We start from the raw sequence: 25,982 nt of genomic DNA on the forward strand, positions 1-25,982 counted from the left end.
GAAAAATTAGGAGGGGGCAGTGCTTAGTGATGTGTTGGCTTATGGATAGGGAGAATAAGGAGGGGGCAATGCCTAGTGCTGTGTTGCTCCACGAAAGGGGGAAAATAAAGAGGGGGCAGTGCCTAATGATGTGCTGACTTATGAATAGAGTGGCAGTGCCTAATGCTGTGCTGTTAGCTCCCACCATGGCAATGCCCATACATTGGGCTTCAGCCTGGGGTGTCACAGAAACAAAACAAAATAGTGGGGCAGATTCAGGTACCGCTGCGCACTCCTTACGGAGGCGCAGCGTCCCGTTTTTGCCCTGCGCCCCCGCAAATTAACTGCGCTACGCTTCATTCACGAAGCAGTAGCCATGTAATTTGCGTGGGCGCTCCTCAAAAATGCCCGGCGTAAGGGCGCCTAATGTAAATGATCCCGTAGGGGGCGGGAATCATTTAAATTAGGCGCGTTCCCGCGCCGAGCGTAGGGCGCATGCTCCGTCGGGAAACTTTCCCGACGTGCATTGCGGCAAATGACGTCGCAAGGACGTCATTTGCTTCAAAGTGAACGTAAATGGCGTCCAGCGCCATTCACGATTCACTTACGCAAACGACGTAAAATGTAAACTTCGCGACGCGGGAACGACGGGTATACGTAGCATTGGCTGCCCCTGCTATTAGCAGGAGCAGCCTTACGCGAAACCCGACGGATGTAAACGGTGTAAACTGCGTACGCAGGGCTCGCATAACGTTGTGAATTGGCGTTAGTATGCAATTTGCATACTATACGCTGACCACTACGGGAACGCCCCCTAGAGGCCATCGTAAGAATGCAGCCTACGATACGATGGCATAAGAAGCCTTATGCCATTAATATCTTAGGCTGCAGTCGGCGTAATGAGGTTCCTGAATCAGGAGCATTCGAAACGCCGGCGCAAGTAAGCAATTGCGCTGCGTAACTATGGTTACGCAGACGCAATTGCTTCTTGAATCTACCCCAGTATATTTATTTCCTAAATTGATACTAAAGTCTCGTTTTTTTTTTTTGTTAAAAATAACAAACATGTTATACTTACCTGCTCTGTGCAATGGTTTTGCACAGAGTAACCCCAATCCTCCTCTTCTCTGGTCCCTCTTCTGTGCTTCTGGCCCCTCCCTCCTGTTGAGGGCCCCCACAGCAAGCAGCTTGCTATGGGAACACCTGAGCTCAGCTGCAGCTCCCTGTGTCCATTCGGACAAAGACCCACCCCCTTTCTCTCATCATTGGTTCACTAACTTTGATTGACAGCAGCGGGAGCCAATGGCGCTGCGCTGCTGTCTCAGCCAATGAGGAGGAGAGTCTCAGACAGCCGAGTCTTTCGTGCAACATTGCTGGATCAGATGGACCTAAGGTAAGTATTAGGGGGGTTGCTGCACTCCTAATGCATAGAATGCATTAGACCCTTTTCATACTGGGCGGTTTTCAGGTGCTTTAGCGCTGGAAATGGCTTCTGCTACGTGCCTGAAAACCGCCTCCTATTTATTCAAGTGTGTCTTTTCACACTGGGGCAGTGTGCTTGCGGGACGTTCCAAAAAGTCCTGCAAGCAGCATCTTTGGGACAGTTTAGGAGCACCGTATTTTGTGCTCCCAAAACGCCCTGCCCATTTTCAGGTGCTTCCGAAGCACCTGAAAAGCGCTTCCAAAGCACCGCAACACAGGAGTTTTTAATCTGTTTTTGGGATTTTCCTGGATAATTTTCAATAAAAATACAATAAAAAAATAATAATAATTTAGCCATGCCCCTGTATTAGGCTGCATTCACACCTTGGCGTACCTAATCGCGGCGTTTTGTCCCGCGAATTGCGGCGACAAATTGCAGCGTTTTGTACTGCGATTTGCGGCGACAAAACGCCGCGATTGTGAATGCAGCTTACCCCCAGGTCCACATCTCCTATGCCGAACACCGAAAGCCGCCTGAAAAAAAGGTCCGGGACTTGTTTTCAGGCGGCAGGCGTACGGCGTTCGGAGTGAAGATGTGAACATCCCCATAGAGGGCAATGTAAAATCATCCCTTCAGCGTCTTAGGGCTGCTGCGGCGTCGCGCTTCAGGCGTATATACGCCTAGGTGTGAACAGAGCCTTAGGCCCCATACACACGACCGAACATGTCTGCTGAAACAGGTCCGCGGACCAGTTTCAGCAGACATGTTCGGTCGTGTGTAGGCCCGAGCGGACAGGATTCCAGCGTACATTTGCCCGCCGGGCCTTTTCCCAGCAGGCAAATATTTCTGAACTAGTTTTAAAACAGCCCGCTGGAATCCTGTCCACTCGGACATGTTCGGTCGTCTGTACAGACCTACCGTACATGTCCGAGCGCCCGCCATCCCTCGCATGCGTCGAATGACTTTGACGCATGCGTGGAAGCATTGAACTGGCAGGCCCGCCCACGTCACCGCGTCATCGTCGCGGCCACGCCCCGCGTATTGTTTACGCGCAGATTTCTGTATGATGGTGAGTACAGCCACCATACAGAAATCCCCGGGCAGACATGTACGGTGAAAACGGTCCGGCGGACCGGTTTCATCGTACATGTTTGCTCGTCTGTACAAGGCATTAGAGGATTTTCTTGCAGCATTTTTGTTTTTCCATTCTGTAATTAATGTATGGTTCAGCCACAGACTGTGCCTCTCAATGAATAATGAACATAAGATGATATATATGCCTGTGTTATACTATGCAAAGAGCATTGCAGTGAATCTTCTCCAAACACAACAGCACTTATGAGCTATAAATAAACTAACAAAAGGCAGGAGCAGCCCTGTAGATTTGTTATTTATTTTTTCTATTACCCTGAGCATAGGGAAGAGAATAGAAAAGGTAGTTCAGCTAGAAGCTGCATCTGGCAACACATCTGACGTTCTGCGCAGAAAGAGAGTATACGTTATGTGACTGCTGTACCTGCCCTGTGATGGGTTCATCTTTCCGACGGACCGCTGATTAGGATCATCGCACAGTCGCATTGAGAGTGATTTTTACTTTGTTCATGATCCAAACCTAAATGAGAAAATGTGTATCTGCTTGGCAGACATGTACTGCTCGGATCCTATGCTGCCCTGCTTATCAGAAATGAGCAGGTTGGCTTCATTTGTGAGTTGAAACACCGGTTGACGAAAATGTTTTAATGCGATTCGCCCGCTCACATTACCTTTGAGCTGTTAATCCTGGGGCTGAATGTATGGAAGGTCTGTTGCCACCGACAGCAAGTTTGAATGTCTTTGTTGAACACATCTGGTCTAATGGACGGTGGGATTTTGCTTTAGAAAGAAGAGATGTTAAAAATTACTAAATATAATTTATTAAATGGAATCCTGGGAGAGCATATGTAGACTATTGCTGACCGTCTAAAAAGGCTAAAAATTTGTCTGTCTGACAATTACTGGTCCGCATTTCAAAATGCTAGATGCTTAGCTGTCTTTGACCATTTCTGATCTTCTTCTGAAACTTCTAGATGTTTGGCTGTCTCTAACAAAAAGCTTGGATCTTTCCTTGGATTTATCCCTGGTCTTGTTTATATCACATGGCCCAGATTCACGTAGAGCGGCGTATCTTTGAGCGGGCGTAGCGCATCTCATATGCGCTACGCCGACGTAACATAGAGAGGCAAGACCAGTATTCACAAAGCACTTGCTCCCTAAGTTAAGCTAATTCAAAGTAGGAAGGTAGTGGGCGTGCTGTATTAAAATGAAGCGTGACCCCATGTAAATGAAGGGCCTAATGAACGGCGCATGCGCGCGCATGCTCAGAATTACGTTGCATATACTCCCTAAGATACGACGGCTCAATGCGTTCGACGTGAACGTAACCTACGCTCAGCCCCATTCACATACGACTTACGTAAACGACGTAAAATACGACGGCTGTTCCGACGTCCATACTCTAACATGACTTACACCTGCTATTGAGGTGGTTTATCTTTACGTCGGACGTATGACTTAAGTAAACGGCGTAGATTACTGCGACGGGCGTAAGTATGTTCGTGAATCGCCGTATCAAGGTCATTTACATATTCAATGGAAGCGCCCCTTGTGGCCAGCGCAAATATGCGCCCAAGATACGATGGCGTAGGAGACTTACGTCGGTCGGATGGAGCCGAAATTCAGGCGTATCTCCTTTGCAGAATTTAAGCGCATAGATACGACGGCGCATCCGCGGACTTACGCAGGGTATCAGTAGATACGTCGGCGTAAGTCTTTGTGAATCCGGCTATATGTCTCTAACAATTGCCTACCTTGTGAAAATGCTAGATTCTTGGATGACCATCACAACCTCCGTTTTAAAACGGTAAATGCTTGTCTGTCGCTGACCAGCGCTGATATCAATTTGAAAAATTTCAAGCCCTACTGAAGGTAAAATATGAACTCTCTCCACCCTCTCTGAGCCATCCTGAAAGGTTTTTTGTTTTCTTTACCTGGTGAAGCAAAGTATTCCCACCCATGGTATGTCCACTGTCCGGGTCCCTTTCTGTACACTAACCCAGCACTATGGATGAGATCTTTTTTTTGGGACCCTGAGGGGGATAGCCAATAGGAAGTGTTCACATCATGCAGGCAGTTAGATAGAGACCCGATGGATGTAAACACCAAGACAAGCCTCAGTACTAGGGTGTCACATGGCAGCTGCTTAGGTAAGTAAAAAATATATTTAATTTTTCTTTTTACCAGTGGTCAGTTAGATGGGAGGGGAAGTTAATATTATGCTGGATGGACTTTATGTCTCTGACCATTGCTGGCCGCCTTCTGATAAATGTTCCATGTTGGACTTTCTCTGACCATTGCTCAACTGATTCTAAAAATGCTAAATACTTGGCTGTCTCTGACCATTGCTGACTTGTATTTGAAAATCCTATATGCTTGGTTGTCTCCGGCATTAATACTTTATTAAGCCTCGTACACACGATCAGATTTCCATCGGCCAAATCCGTGGATTTTTGTCCGAAGGGCGTTGGCCGTGAACTTGTTCTGCATACAGATGGCAGAACTTTTTCAGCCAACATTCACGAAACTACATGGTTTTTCAGCTCTTATCCGTCACCCTTTGGGCAACTTCTGCTAATGTTGTCTGATGGTTAGCATTGGTTCGGAGCATGCGTGTTTATACTTTGGATTTTAGTCCGACGGACTTGTGTACACCCGATTGGATAATCCGACGGAACACATTTGTTGTCGAACAATTTGAGAGCATGGCTATCCAATTGTCCGATGGAGCATACAGACGGTTGGAATATCCGACAAAACCCTTCCATCACACAATTGTTGTCTGAATATCTGATTGTGTGTACGGGCCTTAAGTCTCTGACCTGGAAGCAAGCAGTAAAATAAGTAACGCCAAAATTGATCTCCGTTCTTGCTCTAGGTTAGTAATATAGAAGGTATCGGAGCCATTGGATCAGCATGGCAAACAGACAACTAGAATGGCTGAGAGAGATCATTGAATGCATCTTTCATATTCTCTCCAATAAAGGTTTCCATAAACCATTTGCCATTTTTTTGTTAGCAGTGTGGAAGACACTAATATGTAATCATAATAAAGCAAGTTATTGCAGAACAATGAAGAGGATCAGGGCTGCTCTGTGCAAAAGCATTGCACAGAGCAGGTGAGTATGACGTTTGTTATTATTTTAATTTAAAAAAAGAAGGTTTAATTTCGCTTTAATACCAATGATGGGGCATTATTCTCCTCCTAATGGCTACAGCTGCACCATGTCATTTTTTTACTCCCACTTGCCACCAAGCCTGAGGCATTTTCTATTCCCAGTGATCGAAGTCTACCCCCTTACCCCTTAGAGTCTGATAGAGAGTACACTGGCCCCTTGCTTAGAAAGTTGGAGACCCCTGCTCTATGGTAACATGTTACATGTTACACCCTAAACAGGGGTGTAACATGTAACATTTTACTAAAGGTGAACTTAGCCTTTAAATGAAAGGGTACACCATAAATATTAATGCATAACTCCAGAAAAGAAAAGGTGATACTGTGGGTAACCTGTGGCCAGATGACAGATGCACCCTGTTGGAGTCAGGAGTGCACTACAAGGTAGTGAACCCTATGGCAGACTGCTGCGGATGGAACACAGAGTTTATATGGGAGGCAGGTCCACTGGAGCACAAACAGGGATCCCACAAGAAGCTTGAGCTTAAGATTCCCCAGGGCGCAGAGTCTAAGATTCAGCAGGTATTCACCAGAGCCTCTAGTGGTGGGGGTGGCCTTAGCTGCAACTGAATCCAGGTGGCGGCCCCCAGAGTCCCCTAGCTCACGGTCCGTAGGGTATAGAGGAGAGAGGGGAAGCAGCCACTCAGGATACAAGAGATAGTGAGGGGTAAGCCAAGGTCAGGGCGACAAGCAGACAGGATAAACGAAGGACAGACCAAATGTCAGGGGCACAAGCAAACAGGAATAGTCAGGGACAAGCCAAGATCGGTACACAGAGATAAACGTAGCACACGGGAAGCAGGAACCCAAACACACAATGCTTAACAAACAACCTTGATCAATAAGGCAGACCTGCAGTGCACTGGTTAATATAGAGTTCCTGATATGGCCTGGGGTGGAGCCATACAGGGAGGAGAGATGATAAAAGCAGCCAGGTGAGAGTGTCAGGCCTCTAAGGTGAACACATGGAGAGGAAGGTAAGCTGCCAGACATTACTTCATAACCATGACAGATACCTTATATATATTAAAATTAAAAAGCAGCTCCCTCTGCAATACCCACCCTATCTCTAGCACTGTCCCCTGCAGACTCCCCCTTATAGTTTAAGCTATTTTCCAGGTTGAATGATGCTGTGAGCAGAAAGTATCAAGTACCCACCCACCGGGGGGCGCATCATCAAGCTGCCTTTGGCTCTTACACGGATGCTGCAAGGAATGTTGTCACACCAGTACATGGCACCCTTCTTTGCAGCATTCAGGAGCCACCCGCCAGCCGAAGGAGGAACAGGACTTGTGATATCATATGATAAGACTAAAAAAGGAAGGAAAATTGAATACTTACCTTTCCGTTAATTTTTCTTTCTTGGTGTCTATCCATGGCAGCATATGCGTATGCTGCCATAAGTTCACCAGGAAGATGGAACATTGAATACTTACCTTTCTGTAATTTTTCTTTCCTGGTGCCTATCCATGGCAGCATATATGCATATGCTGCCATGAAGGCACCAGGAAAATTGTATTTATTAACCTCTTCCAGACCGCCGCATGTAGATATACGTCGGCAGAATGGCACGTACAGGCACATTGGCGTACCTGTACGTCCCTGCCTAGACGTGGGTCGGGGGTCCGATCGGGACCCCCCCCCGCTACATGCGGCGGTCGGATTCCCGCGGGGAGCGATCCGGGACGACGGCGCGGCTATTCGTTTATAGCCGCTCCGTCGCGATCACTCCCCGGAGCTGAAGAACGGGGAGAGCCGTATTCAAACACGGCTTCCCCGTGCTTCACTGTGACGGCTGCATCGATCGAGTGATCACTTTTATAGGGAGACTCGATCGATGACGTCAGTCCTACAGCCACACCCCTCTACAGTTGTAAACACACACTAGGTGAACCCTAACTCCTACAGCGCCCCCTGTGGTTAACTCCCAAACTGCAACTGTCATTTTCACAATAAACAATGCAATTTAAATGCATTTTTTGCTGTGAAAATTACAATAGTCCCAAAAATATGTCAAAATTGTCCGAAGTGTCCGCCATAATGTCGCAGTCACAAAAAAAAATCGCTGATCGCCACCATTAGTAGTAAGAAAAAAAAAAATGAATAAAAATGCAATAAAAATATCCCCTATTGTGTAAACGCTATACATTTTGCGAAAACCAACCGATAAACGCTTATTGCGATTTTTTTTACCAAAAATATGTAGAAGAATACGTATCGGCCTAAACTGAGGAAAAAAAATGTTTTTGTATATATTTTGGGGGGATATTTATTATAGCATAAATTAAAAAATATTGCTTTTTTTCAAAATTGTCGCTATATTTTTGTTTATAGCGCAAAAATCAAAAACCGCAGAGGTGTTCAAATACCACCAAAAGAAAGCTCTATTTGTGGGGAAAAAAGGACGCCAATTTTGTTTGGGAGCCACGTCGCACGACCACGCAATTGTCTGTTAAAGCGACGCAGTGCCGAATTGTAAAAACCCCTTGGGTCATTTAGCAGCATATTGGTCCGGTCCTTAAGTGGTTAATGCGTAAATAAAAAAAAAATAAAGGCAGGAAATTTGAGAGCCTGAGGGCTGAAACCTGGACTTGGTCTTTATAAATTCATTTTTTCATAAAGGAGTTTTGTCCTTTTTTCATAAATTGTGTTGAATGTCAGTCTAAACAAACAGCGCGTAACCACTTATTTGGCCAATTAGTACATATCCACATATCCAAAAAGTAAATTGTCAACCAAAGTTGTGTTTACAAAAAAACATACTGTATAATTGGGTGGGGGAGACTTCGTTTGACTGTCAGTTTTCGTAAAAAATATATTAGAATGCATCTGGAACTGTTATAATTAGTTATAAAGAAAAAGATATGTCATGTTTTTTTATTTTAACAAAGTTATGCAGAGTTGCCAAGTTCATGATAATAATTGTGTTACTTTCTGCTTTTAAACTGTCATCCTGCTATTGCAGCTTCATTTTGTACAAAGATCAGATTATTAATATGGCATCTGGCAGGGTAAAAACTAAAATTCTCTCATATGAAGCAGTTTTTTCTTTTCTACTCCCCAAATGATTTGGGAGGGAAAACAATAGAAATCAAGCGTTTCCTATCAAATCATCACCTTCAAAAGAGACCGTGCACTTCATGCAAGGTACACCTAAATAGGGACCCCTTTTCCATCCTTAAAGTGGTTGTAAAGGTTGAGGATTTTCTACCTTCATGCATTCTATGCATGAAGGTAAAAAATCTTCTGTGTGCTTACTCCCCCCACAGCCCCCCCAATACTCATTTGAGCCCCCTCTCGATCCAAAAATGTGCACGGGTGCCTCGGCTGTCCCAGGTCTCTCTCTTCTCAATGGCTGAGACACAGCAGCGGGAGCCATTGGCTCCTACTACTGTCAATCACAGCCAGTGAGCCAATGAGGAGAGAGAGCAGAGGGCGGGCCGAGCCACAGCTCTATCTGTCTTATGGACGCATAGATCGTGACTCTGGAGAACTACACACCAGTGCCCCCTAGCAAGCGGCTTGCTATTGGGGACACTAGTAATGGGGAGGAGCCAGGATTGCCAGCAGTGGACCCGAGAAGAAGGGGATCAGGGCTGCTTTGTGCAAAACCATTGCACAGAGCAGAAAGTATGACTTGTTTGTAATTATCACTTTAACCACTGCCAAAAAAAACCTGTAAGGGAAAAGTTTTGGTAAAATACCTTTCCACCAGCTTCCATGCTGCGGGGTGGGGGGGGGTTACATCAGCATCCTTTGGGCAATGACACAGGGAATGCCAAGTAGCACAAATAACGTGAGATGACACCACAGCGCAGCATTGTCCTGTTGCAAGATTTGAGCTACTCGGCAATCCTCTGGATATTGCCCGAAGGATGCTGTCTTTGCCCTTACCTAGGTGACATGGGTGAAAGCGAGAATAAGGTAAGTAGATTACACCCCCCCCCCCCCCCCCGGGTTTTTTCCTTTTTGGGGGGTTTTGCGATGGGCCCTTAACTTAATAGGCTGTCCTTGCAATTGAAATCAAACACAATACCAAAAACATTTGCATGGTGAGTATTTATGGCGACCTTAAATGCAGCTTAGGGGCTCCCATTTAGGCGTCCAAAGCACAGTGTTGTGGAAGCCGCAAGATGGGTGCAAACTGGGAGTGAGACCATCAGAGGCTATGGCCCCAACACATTTCACCCCACTGCGTGGGGATGGGAGTGACTAGGAGAGGAGACTACTTAGTAGGAACAAACAACATTTTCCCCTTCCCTGACAGCACAGTGATTTGTGTGTTTACACACATAAATCCCCATGCTGGCGCTCGTGCACACGATTGCACGTGGCCGGCCGTGATTGTGTCCACCGGCCACGAACATCGGGTTCCTCACTGTGCAACGGGCACGCCATCTGGTGGGGAAAAAAATTAAGGATGTACCAGGTTTCACTCAGGGGAGCCATTCTACCGCAGTATATCTGCGTGAGCAGGTCAGGAATCATATAATGACATGGCTGGATAGGTGTGCGGCTGTGGGAATACTCTCTAATCTGTACAGTAGGTATTGTGCACGTGTGCCCACTTTTTTTTTTTTTACTTTTAAGGAAAAACATTACTGTACTAAAATTAAAGCCCAACTCCTGCTCAAACTTTCAACAGACTAGGTAAGACTCATTGGGATTAGTAAATGAGAGGAAGCTCTGCTGACTTCCATCATCCAATCGTGTGCAAGCAAAAATTGCACGTGATTGGGAATTGTTTGCAAAAGTGAAAGCTTTACCTCATTTAATACGCTCTGGAGCAACTGTACTTGCAAAGTGCACAGTGTATTTGCCTTTAGTAAGTCAATCCCATAGTATCCATGTTTCAGGGCCACAATGGAGTCCTTTCTCAAGGTCTGTCATTTTGTTATCACCTTGAGAAAGGAGTCACTCGTGGTCTTGAAGCGTCAGTGCATACTATTAGCTAGATACACAGAGAGTTACGGCGGCGTATCAGTAGATACGTCGTCGTAACTCTGAATCTACGCCGTCGTAAATTTAAGCGTATTCTGGAAACCAGATACGCTTAAATTAGGCTAAGATACGAGCGGCGTAAGTCTCCTACGCCGTCGTATCTTAGGGTGTATATTTACGCTGGCCGCTAGGTGGCGCTTCCGTTGTTTGCAGTGTTGAATATGCAAATGAGCAAGAATCTCCGATTCGCGAACGTACGTGCGCCCGTCGCAATTAGTTACGCCGTTTACGTTAGAGATGCGCCGGCGTAAAGATAAATCTGCTCCCTAGGTGGCGCAGCCCATGCAAGGTATGGACGTCGGAACAGGCCTATCTTTTTACGTCGTTTGCGTAAGTCGTACGCAAATCGGGCTGGACGTAATTTACGTTCACGTCGAAACGGCGTACTTTGGAGCAATGCACACCAAGATATGTCCACGGACGGCGCATGCGCCGTTCGTTAAAAACGTCAATCACGTCGGGTCACCAGTCATTAACATAAAACACGCCCCCCTGTTCCACATTTGAATTAGGCGTGCTTAGGCCGGCCCATTTACGCTACGCCGCCGTAACTTAGGAGGCAAGTGCTTTGTGAATACAGCACTTGCCTCTCTGACTTACGGCGGCGTAGCGTATATGCGATACGCTACGCCGCCTCAAAAGTAAGCCGCCCTACCTGAATCCAGCTATATGAGCCTAGTTTCATGCACAGTGTGCTGGCTATTTGTTGTAATTGAGCTATAACACATTGGGGTTGATTTACTAAAGGCAAATCCGCTTTGCACTACAAGTGCACTTGGAAGTACAGTCGCTGTAGATCTGAGGGAAAGATCTGAAATGAGGGGAAGCTCTGCTGATTTTATCATCCAATCGTTTACAGGCAAAAATGCTGTTTTTTTTATTTTCCCTGCATGTCCCCCTCAGATTTACAGCGACTGCACTTCCACGTGCGCTTGTAGTGCAAAGTGGATTTACCTTTAGTAAATAACCCCCATTGTCATCAAAAGCCGAGTACCCCAACATTGGGCTGACAGGTATGGTGCTAGATGGGATGGAAGTTTTTTTGGCAATAAAAGCATGGCAGAGACTTTAATCATTTTCTATCCTATCCAAAACGGAAAAAAAATGGCTTTACCATATGAATTACCCCATCTGTGCGCACTTTTTTTCTAGGTCCCTGCTAATTTTATAAATTGAATTAACCGCTGTAGTAGACGTCTACGGGGCCTCGATTGCAGCGATGGATTCCATTCAGACTGGAAGTAGAAGTAGAGGGAGCACACAAGAATTAAGCTAATGGTACTGCTGAGCTTTGCTGCCAATTGTAGGAGATCAGAATCTTGAAAAGGATAGCATGGAGGGAAGTGTAATAAGCACTTTACACGTACCTTCTGCTGTCTTTTAAGATACTACTCATAGTGCTCTCCTTTAATTTGCGGCCAAAAATCTGATCAATCAGATCAGAAAAACAGATCAATTAATTGTGCGGCTGAAAATCTCTTGGGTAGAAGCTTATAAAAAGAATGAGATGGAACACTGTGGCTGATCACATGTAATATAAGTCATGCTGTTATTAGATTGCAGTGAACCCTAAGAGAGGTCCATAGTGCTATATCAAGTTCAGGTGGGACTGGTGCACCATATGGCCTAAAGCAGTGGTTCTCAACCTGGGGTCGGGGACCCCCTCGGGGGTCGAATGATGATTTGCCAGGGGTCACCAAATCTTGGGCTGTTCCTGAATCCCGCACTGCTCTCCCAGCCCAGCAGGGCTTTCCCTGGAGCCTGTGGTCGCCCACTCAGCCTCTTCACAGCCGCCCATTCAGTTCACGGCATGGCTGGGGGGGGCAGAGATTAGAGGTCAGCTGACTGGTGAGTAATGTGAAGTGGGAGGGGCTGGAGGAGACAATATCTCCTGATTTCGGCATAGGTGTCACTGCTGCGAGACACCACAGTCAGAGACACAGAGTAACACTACCTGTGATTGGAGTTGTCATTAAAAGTCCCCACTACACTTCTCAGATCAGCAGATGACCTTCATCGGGAGCACCCAAGTTGGCTGATCAGAACTCCCCCAGCACTGCCACTCATCCCAACTCCCCCCACCAAGGAGTAAGAGAAGGAATAGTATATGGAAGGGAAAGGAAAAGAGGGGGGGGGGACAAAAAAAAAGGGAGAGAAAGAATAAGAGAAAGAACAAGAAAGAGAGAGGGATGGGGGAGAAAAAAACAGGAAATTAGGATAGAGAGATAAAAGGGAAAGAAAGGAGAACAAAGAGAAAGAGTGGTAAATCCTAAAATGTGCTATAAGGGGTGTTAATACTGTACGAATGGAAGGGACTTGGGGGGCGATAAATGTCTGTGGGTTAGGGGCGCAAATTACTTGCCTTGGGTGCTGACAACCCATGCTACGAAAATAATTTTACTGTTAGGGGTCCCCACAACTTGGGAAATGTTATCAAGGGGTCACGGCACCAGGAAGGTTGAGAACCACTGGCCTAAAGGTTCGACTCGAACATCGTATGTTCGATCGTTCGTCGAATTACGAACGTTTTGGGCCGTTCGCGCCAAATTCGAGTGGCGTTTCACGGCCCATAATTCACTGCGGCATCGCAGTGCATTGCTGGCTGATGATTGGCCAAGCATGCACTATGACCCGCATGCTTGGCCAATCACAGCTTGCAAAAAACGGACAGCCATAATTGGCCAAAGCCTGCTTTGGCCAATTATGGCTCAGGGGGTTTAGTACACGCCCCACACTATAAAAGGCCACCTGCAGGTTGTGCGACGTGGCTCCCAAACAAAATTGGCGTCCTTTTTTTCCCCACAAATAGAGCTTTTTTTGGTGGTATTTGATCACCTCTGCGGTTTTTATTTTTTGCGCTATAAACATGACTGCGACATTATGGCGGACACATCGGACAATTTTGACACATTTTTGGGACCATTGTCATTTTCATAAAAATGCATTGTTTACTGTGAAAATGACAATTGCAGTTTGGGAGTTAACCACTGGGGGGTGCTGAAGGGGTTAGGTGTGACCTCATATGTGTTTCTAACTGTAGGGGGGTGGGGCTGGACATTTGACGTCATTGATCGTGTTTCCCTATATCAGGGAACACACGACCAATGACAGCGCCACTGTGAAGAACGGGGAAGGTGTGTTTACACACAGCTCTCCCTGTTCTTCAGCTCTGAGGACCGATCGCGGGACTCCGGCGGCGATCGGGTCCGCAGGTCCCGCGGCCGCGGTCACGGCGCCTGCAACCCACGGCTGGGCATTTAACAATCACGTACAGGTACGTGATTGTGCACAGCCGTCCCATTCTGCCGACGTATATCGGCGTTAGGCGGTCCTTAAGTGGTTAAAGTGTCGCTAAACCCGCATCATAAAAAAACGATCAATAAATAGTGTATTACATGCTGTTCATACTCCCTCAGTCACTATGAGATTCATTTTTTGTATTCTGCAAAAATCCTGGTTGATCCTGCTGATCTCTATCGCCGGCGATCCTGCTGATCTCTGGACCCGGCGGTCACGGACATTCCCGTGTGCGCGCCCCAGGGGGCGCGCGGGAGTGCGATTCTGGGAGGACGTCAATGTACGCCCTCCCAGAGTTAACGAACCGCCCTGTAGATGTATTTTGTCTATGGGAGGGTCGTTAAGTGGTTAAGTATAATGCCGCGTACACACGATCATTTTTCAAAAATGGTCGTGTGTGGGCTTTAACGACGTGAAAAATCCGTGCATGCTCAGAAGAAAGTTATGAGATGAGAGCGCTTGTTCTGGTAAAACTACCGTTCGTAATGGAGTAAGCACATTCATCACGCTGTAACAGACAGAAAAGTGCAAATCGTCTTTTACTAACACAAAATCAGCTAAAGCAGCCCAAGGGTGGCGTTATCCGAATGGAACTTCCCCTTTATAGTGCCGTCATACGTGTTGTACGTCACCGCGCATTGCTAGAGCATTTTTTTGTTCACGATCGTCTGTAGGCAAGGCCGTTTTAATGATCAAGTTGTAAAAAACGTTGTTTTTTCTAGAGCCTGAAAAACGTTGTTTTTTACAACCCGAAAAATGATCGTGTGTACGTGGCATAAGATCTGTAGTTAAAGTGGTTCTAAAGCCTTAAGGTTTTTCACCTTAAAGTGATTCTAAAGGCAGAAGGTTTTTTATCTTAAAGTGGTTGTATAATCAAAAAAATAAAAAATGATAAGGCAAAGGCATAATGAGCCATACAACGATCGCAATTTTATTCTCTAGGGTGTTAGAAAAAAAAATCTATAATGTTTTGGGGGTTCTAAGAACTTTTCTAGCAAAAAAATATTTTTTTAACTTGTAAACAACAAATCTCGAGTATATATACGTCCCCTTTAAAAAGCCGGCATTGTGGACACGTTCGCGCCCTCCAGGAGCTCCGTGACTCCGACCGCAGGTCCGCGGGCATAACCGCGATTGTGTGGCGGTGAGGAAGAAGGGGGAAATGCTTATGTGAACAAGCATTTCCCCAGTCTTCCTAGTGACAGGATAGTGTACACAGCTTCCTGTAATCGGGAGCTGTGATCACTGTCGTGTCACACACAGCCTATCCCCCCCCTACAATTAGAACACATCCCTAGGCACACTTAACCCCTCCAGCGCCACCTAGTGGTTAACCCCTTCACTGCCAGTGTCATTTTCACAGTAATCAGTGCATTTCTTATAGCACTGATCGCTGTAAAAATGTGTCAAAAGTGTCCGATGTGTCCACCATAAAGTCACAGTCACGATAAAAATCGCAGATCACCGCCATTACTAGTAAAAAATAATAATAATAAAAATACCATAATTCTATCCTCTATTTTGTAGACGCTATAATTTTTGCGCAAACCAATGTATATACGCTTATTTACCAAAACATTTTAGAAAAATACGTAAACTGAGGGGAAAAAATAATGTTTTATATATTTTTTGGGGATATTTATTATTGCAAAAAGTAAAAAATATAAACATTTTTTTTTAAATAGTCGCTTTATTTTTGTTTACAGAGCAAAAATTAGAAACCGCAGAGGTGATCAAATACCACCAAAAGAAAGCTCTATTTGTGGGAAAAAAAGGACATCAATTTTGTTTGGGAGCCATGTTGCACGGCCACGCAATTGTCAGTTAAAGCGACACAGTGCCGAATTCGCAAAAAGGGGCAAGGTCCTTAACCTGCATAATGGTCCGGGTCTTAAGTGGTTAATGTTGCTTTAAAAAGCAAAGGAACAAAACTTGTTATGCAATGGTATCACACCGCTCGTAGTGTCATTAAACTGACCATTTGACTTCACTCATGTGGGAACTTCCCATTCGTCATTGATGGGTTCACACTGATGCATTCTCTTTTATTCTCACTTTTACCTAAGAAGAACTTTTTAGATCTCTTCTCCTGTTGCTCCCGTTTGATATTTATTTTATTTTATTGATGGTATAGTCTTCAAAATGACAAATGAACAATGTTGATGTCCTGATGTTACATTGCCTGTGTCGAGCAGCACGGGCCCCTAACAATTGTCTTTCTGGCAGAGCGCTTTCTTAATTAACTGTGAGCTCTTTCAACCAAAGGGCACTCTGCATAAAGCAGAGATGGTTTCAGGATCAGAGATCAGAGATACCTGGTGTATGGCTGGACTTTGCAGGATATTACAGATGCTTTATCTGTTTAATAAATCATTTTATTTTTCTGGGCTTGGATAAGGCAGATTCTGCAGGAATAAAAAAAAAAAATGTAGACTACATCCAGCTGTGATTTTGTGCAAAGTATGGGGTAAACACTATGGCCCAGATTCTCAAAGGGCTTACGACGGCGCAACGCCATGTACGCCATTGTAAGTCCTAATCTGGGCCGCCGTATCTATGCGACTGATTCTTAGAATCATTCAAAGTGACAGGTACAAATACTTTCACCTCTATTTCTCTCTCGTTCTTCTTCCCCCTCAGGGAAAAGCGCGCCAGGCAGAGTCTGATCCCGGAACCCGCGGCTCTCACGTCGCACGTAACAGTGCGTGCGCCCGACCCTCCCATAGCAACCGATGACGTATTCGGTTGGCAAGACGCGGTCGGGAGGCCCGCACAGCTAGCACAGCTTCCTGAGTGTCGGGAAGTGAGTTTTACACAGCGGATTGGCACCGCTGTAAAGGCGAATAACAACAAAGTGCCCAGCAGTAGCTGTTACATCAGATAGCAGCCATAGCTGCCTATATTGGGGGTCATTTTGCCACGACACACCAGGGGACTCTTCACGGCACACCATTGTGCCGCAGCACACTGGTTGGGAAACGATGATCTATCGAACATATTGGCCAGCACACCAATGATCGTCCAATTACGTCCAAAAAAGTTTTTTTACAAAAAAATCACATAACAAAGGTGCAACGTTTCGGGGTCACGTAGGACACCTTTGTCAGGCATGTGTTGGCACCTTTGTTATGTGATTTTTTTGTAATAACATTTTTTGGACGTAATTGAACGATCCTTGGTGTGCTGGCGAATTTGTTCGATTGTTTGATGTCTCCAGGACCCAGATGGTAATCGTTGCAGCACCCACCATTTTGTACGAGACATTTTACGAGGAACGTTTGCGCTTGGAATATTGATCAGAATATTCATCTATTTATCTCCCTTGTCTCCTCCTCCCATGCTTGTCTCCAGGACTTCCCCAGAGCCTCTCCCATCCTCTGGAAACTCCCTACTCCAATCTGTCCGGCTATCTCCTACTCTGTCCACTTTTAGGCGATCCCTGAAAACTCATCTCTTTAGGGAAGTCTATCCCACCTTCAGCTAATAACCAAATCTTTTATTTCTCCCATTAGTTCATCCCTCACATTTATTACCTTTTGTTCCACAAGCCCTTCCCTATTCGATTATAAGCTTCCAGGAGCAGGGCCCTCCTAACCCTCTTGTATTGAATTGTATTGTTGCTGTATTGTCTCCCTTTTATTGTAAAGCGCTGAGCAAACTGTTGGCACTATATAAATCCTGTATTATAATAATAATAATAATATCTACTTTCTTACAAAGATTTTCCATGTAGACCGATCAGAATCATTTTAGTTTGTGTCTTTTTGATTATTCATATGTTCAATTGTTTTGTCCAGTTTTGTGAAGAATTGTTTGATCAGATCGTTATGTGCATGGCCATTGTATGGCTAGTGTTACTGGGCCATTTTTATTGGCTTAGACATTTAGGCATTGGCTTAGGCTGGAATTTTTGGGTGTGATTAGATAATAGGACCCAATAACATAATTGCTGTATTTATTTGCAAAAGTTTTTTGAGCTATACAATGTACATATATTTATGGTTTTACTGTTTGTATTTCGTTTTAGGTTTGTTTTGCTTGGAGGGTCTTCATGATGGACGGACAACAGTGAAATTCCAATCAACTCTCTAGGTGTTGGGGAGCAGATAGATATTGTATTAGTGTGATTGTTATTCCAGTTATACTATCTTGTACCAAACTACAGCACAGCTATGTATGGAAGTGCTCGTACAATCACTAATCTGGAAGGCAGTCCTTCCAGATCGCCTCGTTTGCCAAGATCACCTCGTTTAGGCCATAGACGAACAAGTAGTGGAGGAGGTGCAGGTAAAACACTGTCAATGGAGAATATACAATCCCTTAATGCAGCCTATGCAACGTCTGGACCCATGTACTTGAGTGACCATGAGGGTGTAGCATGTACTACATTTCCAAAAGGAACTATGACACTTGGAAGGTCTACAAATCGAGCAGTCTATGGAGGAAGGGTCACAGCCATGGGCAGCAGTCCAAACATTGCTTCAGCTGGCCTTTCCCACACTGATGTCCTGTCCTACACTGACCACATAGGCTTGACCAGTTCCGCTCACCATCATCACCACCATCACCAGATTCCTTCCATGTTGAGACAGGTAAGAGACAGTACAATGCTCGATCTTCAGGTTCAGCTGAAGGACCTACAGAGGGAAAATGAGCTTCTACGGAAGGAGCTGGACATTAAAGACAGCAAGCTGGGATCTTCCATGAACAGTATTAAAACATTCTGGAGCCCAGAACTAAAAAAAGAAAGAGTCCTTCGTAAGGAGGAGGCAGCTAGGATGTCTGTTCTGAGGGAGCAGATGAGAGTTTCGCATGAAGAAAATCAGGTAAAAATGTTTTTACCTGGGGTAAAAATGTTTCTTCACCCCTCAATTAGACACGTTTTAGGAGTTATTTATTAGTTATATCATCCATGCCTTTTCCATTTATGTAGTACAACTCTTGTAGTTAAAGTGTATGTCCCACCCAATTTTTTCTTCATTTTTGATAGAGTAGTAAAGTGTTCAAATGGTTTTACTGGTATCTGGTGCTTCATTAGAAAGAAATGTATCTTCACTTCCTGTCCTGCTGACAACGTTTTATCAGACAGGCAGTGAAGGTAACTCTCCAACAGCATTACAGACAAATATAAACATTGTTTATATTAGTAGATTTCTTGTTATGCCGTTTACAACGATTGGAATTTCCGACAAGAAAAGTTTGATGTGAGCTTTTGGTCGGAAATTCCAACCGTGTGTAGGCCCCATCTGACTTTTTCTGTTGAGAGCTGGTTCTCAAATTTTCAGACGGAAAAAGTTCTTGTCGGAAATTCTGATTGTCTGTATGCAATTCCAACACGCAAAAAAAACACGCATGCTCAGAATCAATTTGACGCATGCTCGGAATCATTGAACTTCATTTTTCTCGGCTCGTTGTAGTGTTGTACATCACTGCGTTCTTGACGGTCGAAATTTTGTGTGACCGTTATGCAACACAAGTTTGAGCCAAAATTCAGTGTAAAAAAAATACACGTTTTTCTTGTCGGAATTTCCGATCGTGTGTACGCGACATGATCTGATGCTGTAGATTACATTAGCTTGGTTGTCATGAAAGAATAGTATTGTGTGTTTTCAGTGGCACATATTTTTAGTGATTACTTCAATATCTACATTAAAATAACTTTTATGTGACTCACATTTTTACATTGTTGCTTTTACCTAATTATGTTACTTTGTTAGTTCTAGGGATCTATAGCTTAGTCACTGAAAGGAGAGTAGATTGTCCACTTCCATCACACTACCACTCCACTTAAAGCGGAACTAAAGGCACAAATACTTACCTTAGTTCCTCGCTAGTCCCTTGCTGGTGTCGGCATCTTCTCCTGTGGTTCTTCCAGGTACCAGTCTACAGTTGATCATTCAGCGTAGGATGATATCACTCCTGCACATTTGCGAGAGTGCAGTTCAGCGTACATTCTACAGAGGATTGCAAAAAGGCAGGTAAATATATTATATTGCAGAAGAGGCAAAATTCTGCAAAAAAAGCCTGCCTGTTCTCAATTTTATGTTTTTTTTTTTACATTTAGTTCTGCTTTAACAGTTATTGAGATAAGATATCAATTACTGGTATATAGGGAGTGCATTATTTAAGGCTGGCTAAAGCCTAGTACACACGGGACAAATGTCGAGCGGCATCGGCAGGGCCGGATTTTCTCTCCCTGCCGCCCCCCCCCAATCAACGGAGAATGGCAACTGGATGGCAGGGGTCACACGGTTAGTTCAAATATTTTTTGTTTATTTTTTTTACTTTTTTTATTTTTATTTATTTGTAGCTTGTCGTTTACTTTTTTTTATTTTTGTATAATTTTCTTATTTTTAATATTATTCTTCTTATTCTTTACTTTTTAATTACTTTTTTATTTTATTAATTTAATTATTATTTTTTAAAAATTTTTATTATCAATTTTTTTTCACTTAACTTTATTGCTATGACACAGGAGAAAACAATTCCCTGTGTGATAGCAATTGGAGGTGACAGGTTCTCTGTCACCTCCAAAACAGGAGCTAGAACTCCTGTCACAGCTGAGATAGGAAGAGCACAGCTCACCCCTCTCCCCCCTCTGAGGCCTCGTACACACGACCGAGTTTCTCGGCAAAAACCAGCAAGAAACTTGCTGGGAGATATTTTTTTGCCGAGGAAACCGGTCGTGTGTACATTTTCTTCGAGGAAACTGCCGAGAAACTCGACGAGCCAAAAAGAGAGCATGTTCTCTATTTCCTTGACGGGAATGGAGAAATTTGGCTCGCCGAGTTTCTCGATGGCTTACAAGGAACTCGACGAGCAAAACGATGTGTTTCGCCCGTCGAGTTTCTCAGTCGTGTGTACAAGGCTTCACTGTGTACATCGGTGGCAAGGAGACAGACTCGTTGGCCAGGGGGGAGGACGGAGACCCGAAGACAGAGAGGTATGTGAGGGGGAAGGACAGATGGCAGCAGAAATTTTAGTGATTTAGGCGACATCTCCGCAATCACTTGTTAACAAGTGAGTGGATTCCATGCTGCTGCCGCCCCGAGGCCTGGCCTCGGTGGCCTTGTGGGAAATCCGGGCCTGGGCATCAGTAGGTTCAATAAAAACCACATGACATTCGGCCTGTGTGGCCGACAGAAGCTGGCTGTGACAGGAAAAAGTCTGCCGAATTAGCATATGATCAGCGATGGCAGCTAAAGGCTGAGAGCGCTGACTGATGTGTTCTGGTGGGAGGACCATCCCCCCTGTCAGAACACAATATCTCAGCAGGGGGGATTGCTGTACTAACATCACATCGGGTTGAACAAAAAAGAACTGGGTTAAACAAAAACTAGTAGTGTGTACTGTACAAGGCTTAATGCAAGGAGGACAACACAATGGGACTGATTTACTAAAACTGGAGAGTTCAAAATCTGGTGCAGCTGTGCAAGGTAGCCAATCAGATTTGTTAAATTAAACTTTGACAAAGAAAAAAAACTGGAAGCTGATTGTTTTTTATGCAGAGTTACACCAGATTTTGCACTTTCCAGTCTTAGTAAATCAACCCCAATATTTGTATAGTACTGCAAAGGAAGGAAAGCTTGTATGTGTAATATGACTGCTGCCATGTATAATTACATATTTACATATAACGATATGCTATATACAAAACCATTTGTTTTTTTAAATGAACACAGACTGATAACTTGTTTAGCCTGAATAATATGCACAAATTGATTTTTGTTTTGGCGTATCTTGTACATGTATATCTTAAAGCTGCGTTCCACCCAAAAGGGGATGTTACGCTTTAAGGCCTTCTCCCCAGCTCCTGTTTGTGAAATGGTGCTTTTGGGAAGGAGGGGGGGAGTGAGTACCCAATTTTGACAGAAGCGGAAGTTCTCCATCCTCCGTCCGTCCGGAAATCTTCTGGGACACATGACAGGTCCTAGAAGACTTCGGGACGAGTCACAGAGCGCCGCTCGCACATGTGTAGTGGGCACCTGGCTGTGAAGCCACAAGCTGTCACAGCCCGGTGCCCATAGTGTAGATCCCAGGACCAGTGCCAGCTAGAGAGGACATAGGGAGAACACGACTGGGGTGAGCACATTGCTGGATCATGGGACAGGTGAGTGGCTGTTTATTAAAAGTCAGCAGCTACAGCTTTTGTAGCTGCTGACTTTTTATTTTCACTTCAGAGACTGGAGCTTCACTTTAAAAAATACTTTAAAAGACTATATATTCGCTTTAAAGTCTTTGTTCACCTTTACAGAAAAAAATTAAAGCTGAACTAACACTATACACCCTCAAAACCCCACCACCTAGTCCCCGTTGAACTTACCTCTGGCGACCCTGAGCTATCAGTGGGGAGGTGGGTGGAGATCAGGGGTGGGAAGGGTGTAAGGTGTTGTCTCACCTTTACATGTTTTATTTCAGTAACGGTGAACTAACATTTTAAAGAAGTATGAATAACGTCCCAGAGCAGGTGGATCCCAAAATAATTTTTGGGATAAACCCAGATGCCGACCAACAGCTAGCTCAGCCTCTCAGCCCGGCGCTCAAGTGAGCACTGGAGGGACAAAGCAGAGGGCATGTAACTGGCAGTCAGCACTTTCTGCTCACCAAAAAATGAGAACTGAGCAATCAGCGGTCATTTGATCGCTCAGTTCCCAGTCTTAGAGCCGGTGGAGACAGCTGTAGCTTTAACTCGATGCTGCAGTCACATGCAGTAGGGGAGTATGATTGTTTTTTTTATTTTTTTTATTCAGCACTGCTCTATTAAGTAGAATATTATTAAAACAAATAGGCAATAATACCAGGTGTTACTTGCTGTAGCTCTTTTGGCGACATCAGAAACCTACCACAGCTAGCAGCACATGAGAAAAAAGAGGTGTGGGAGATTTTATCCCTGTAAATACAGGGAGAATTTAGGTATTCTAAAAATGTCTCTAATTACTGGTTGCTTATTAGCAATTATATAATTGGTCTAAAATTTTCAAGTTTTCTTGGACTAGTTAAAGTAGTGACCAATTTGTTGTAAGCTGTGATACCTATTAAATAGGCCAAATGTGTCAACTCTGGCAGGTGGCTGCAGTATAATGTAAGATTCGAGGTCTGTGTTAGGCATTTTTTGGCTCGAAATAACAGAAATATTAATTACATACCGTATTTTTCACAAACTTGGCTCAATGTTCTGATGTCAGCAGTCATGCCAATCCATAGACATTTGTGCTGTGTTTGGCTTAGCAAGCTTCTGTCACATACACACTGTATGTGGGTTGCTGTGATTTACATTGTATAAGCTGGGTCTGCATATAAACACCCACTTGTCTGCTAATATGGTTTTAAATATCTAATTTGCTGTTATGGAAGCCTAATTTGGCTTCACCAGCACCATTTTACGGCAGTAGAACTTGGAAATTATTCCACCAGAGTATCGCCCATAGCACCAGAAGAAATTAGGAGAGGTTAGAGTGGCAAATCCCTAAGGAACAGTGCATCGTCTAAAAGGGCTTAAGGTAGTCAATTGGATTTTTGAGGCACCATTTTTTGTCTAAAATTATAATTTTATTAATTCATATTTATAAAATCTTGTAGCAACATCATCATTCCACATACAAAATGTTATAACATCACAATACAAAATTGTAAAAAACATTGTAACAGTGCAATGTATCATATCCTAAAGTCATGATCTCAAGGCTTGACGTGTTTCCTGGACTTAATTGAGTTCTTCAAGAGCCATTTTTATATTAATACACACAACAATCTAAAGAGAATTACATCCATCATTAATTACAACCTCATTATAATGAAATAGCAAACATCCCACAAGCACCCCCAAATAACTAACCCCACACTACCCCTATTTAAGTTCTATACATAGGATATGTGTAGTGAGGGGTAAGTTATTTGGGAGTGCTTGTGTGTTGGGTTCTCCATGCAGCCTTCGGCCTCTTTTCACACGAGACGGATCCGTGATGATCCGCCCCATGAACCTCCGCTTGCTCAGCGGGGATCGCTCCGCTGATCCCTGCTGAGCCGGTAGATGACAGGGCGGTCCCCGCACACTGTAAAGGGACCGCCCTGTCAGCTCTCCCCTATGGGGGGATCAGATGAACACGGACCGTCTATCCGTGTTCACCTGATCCGATCCGCAGACGGATGGAAAAATAGGGTTTTCCTCCATCTGCAGTATCGGAGGATTGCGGACCCGGGTGAGATCGGGTGTCAGCAGATGTTCATCCGCTGACACCTGCAATCTCATAGGGGTCAATGTATGTCCCTTTTTCATCCGTACAAGGTCCGCCCCTGTGAAAGAGCCCTTCTTGTGGTTCTGATCGCTCTCTCTTCCCCCTTTTGGCACACTCTGATATACTCTGGGTTTGTCCTATAATATTCAGTTGGATGTTTACTATTTAATTATAATGATGATGGATGTCATTCTATTCGGATTGTTGGGTGTATTAATATACCAGTGGCTCCTGGAGAAGTAGATTAAGTCCAGGAAACGTGTCTCTCTCCAGGAAACGTGAACTCTGAGATCATCACTGTTTTTAGAATTTTGTATTGCAATGTTATAAAAAGAATTGTACGTGGAATGATGATGTTGCTACAAGATTTTATAAATATGAAATAATACAATTATGATTTTAGACAAAATGTTGTGCCTCAAATGTCCCATTGACTACCTATAGCCCTTTTAGATGATATATAGCCCATAATAAATAAGAAGCCAAAACAATATTTTATATAAAAATGTAACAGAACTTAAGCCAAGTGGTGCTTAATATTATCCTTCTTTGGTCAAACAAGTAAACATTTTGACAGGTGCTGAAAAACGTTTTCAGGAGAACATTGACAGTTCACTGAATATTTTACAGTTGCCACAAAAAGTATGTGAACCCTTTTGGAATGATATGTATTTCTGCACAAATTGGTCATAAAATGTGATCTGATCTTCATCTAAGTCACACCAATAGACATTCACAGTCTACTTAAACTAATAACAAACACAGAATTGCTAACATCCCTTTTAGTGAATCTACAATACGTAAAACACTAAACAAGTATAGATTTCATGGGAGGATACCACAGAGAAAGCCACTGCTGTCCAAAAAAACATTGCTGCACGTTTACAGTTCGCACAAGAGCACCTGGATGTTCCACAGCAGTACTGGCAAAATATTCTGTGGACAGATGAAACCAAAGTTGTGTTGTTTGGAAGAAACACATGTGTGGAGAAAAAGAGGCACAGCACACCAACATCAAAACCTCATCCCAACTGTGAAGTATGGTGGTGGGGGCATCATGGTTTGGGGCTCCTTTGCTGCGTCAGGGCCTGGACAGATTGCTATCATCGAAGGAAAAATTAATTCCCAAGTTTATCAAGACATTTTGCAGGAGAACTTAAGGCCATCTGTCCACCAGCTGAAGCTCAGGACAATGACCCAAAGCATAGACGTAAATCAACAACATAATGGCTTAAACAGAAGAAAATACGCCTTCTGGAGTTGCCCAGTCGGAGTCCTGACCTCAACCCGATTGAGATGCTGTGGCATGACCTCAAGAAAGCGATTCGCATCCCAAGAATATTGCTGAACTGAAACAGTTCTGTAAAGAGGAATAGTCAAGAATTACTTCTGAGGCCCCGTACACACGGCCGAGGAACTCGTCGTGCAAAGCACGTCGAGTTCCTCGTCGAGTTTTGGGATGAAGCCGCCGAGGAGCTCGGCGGGCCGGCTTCTCCCATAGAACAACGAGAAAATAGAGAACATGTTCTCTATTTTCTCGTCGAGCTCCTCGGCGGCTCCATCGAGCCAAAACTGTACAGACGACAGAGTTTCTCGGCAGAATCCGGGTTTTGACCGAGTTTCTCTGTGAATTCTGCCGAGAAACTCTGTCGTGTGTACGGGGCCTGACTGTTGTGCACGTCTGATCTGCAACTACAGGAAACGTTTGGTTGAAGTTATTGCTGCCAAAGGAGGTCAAACCAGTTATTAAAGCCACGGGTTCACATACTTTTTCCACCTG

General features: G+C 44.3%; 1 protein-coding gene across 4 annotated transcripts in view; it reads left to right on the forward strand.

Annotated features, from left to right (window-relative positions):
• The window catches only part of ERC2 (ELKS/RAB6-interacting/CAST family member 2), a 1,210,774-nt gene that overhangs the window by 47,365 nt on the left and 1,137,427 nt on the right, over positions 1–25,982 (forward strand). For all 4 annotated transcript variants that reach the window (XM_040359253.1, XM_040359254.1, XM_040359255.1 and 1 more), the window contains exon 2: positions 17,995–18,793. In XM_040359253.1, coding sequence (XP_040215187.1) covers positions 18,140–18,793 — 654 coding nt within the window. In that variant the 5' untranslated portion in view covers positions 17,995–18,139. The remainder of the gene's footprint in view (positions 1–17,994; positions 18,794–25,982) is intronic.

Source organism: Rana temporaria, chromosome 7, assembly GCF_905171775.1.
Source record: "Rana temporaria chromosome 7, aRanTem1.1, whole genome shotgun sequence".
Lineage (NCBI taxonomy): Eukaryota > Metazoa > Chordata > Amphibia > Anura > Ranidae > Rana > Rana temporaria.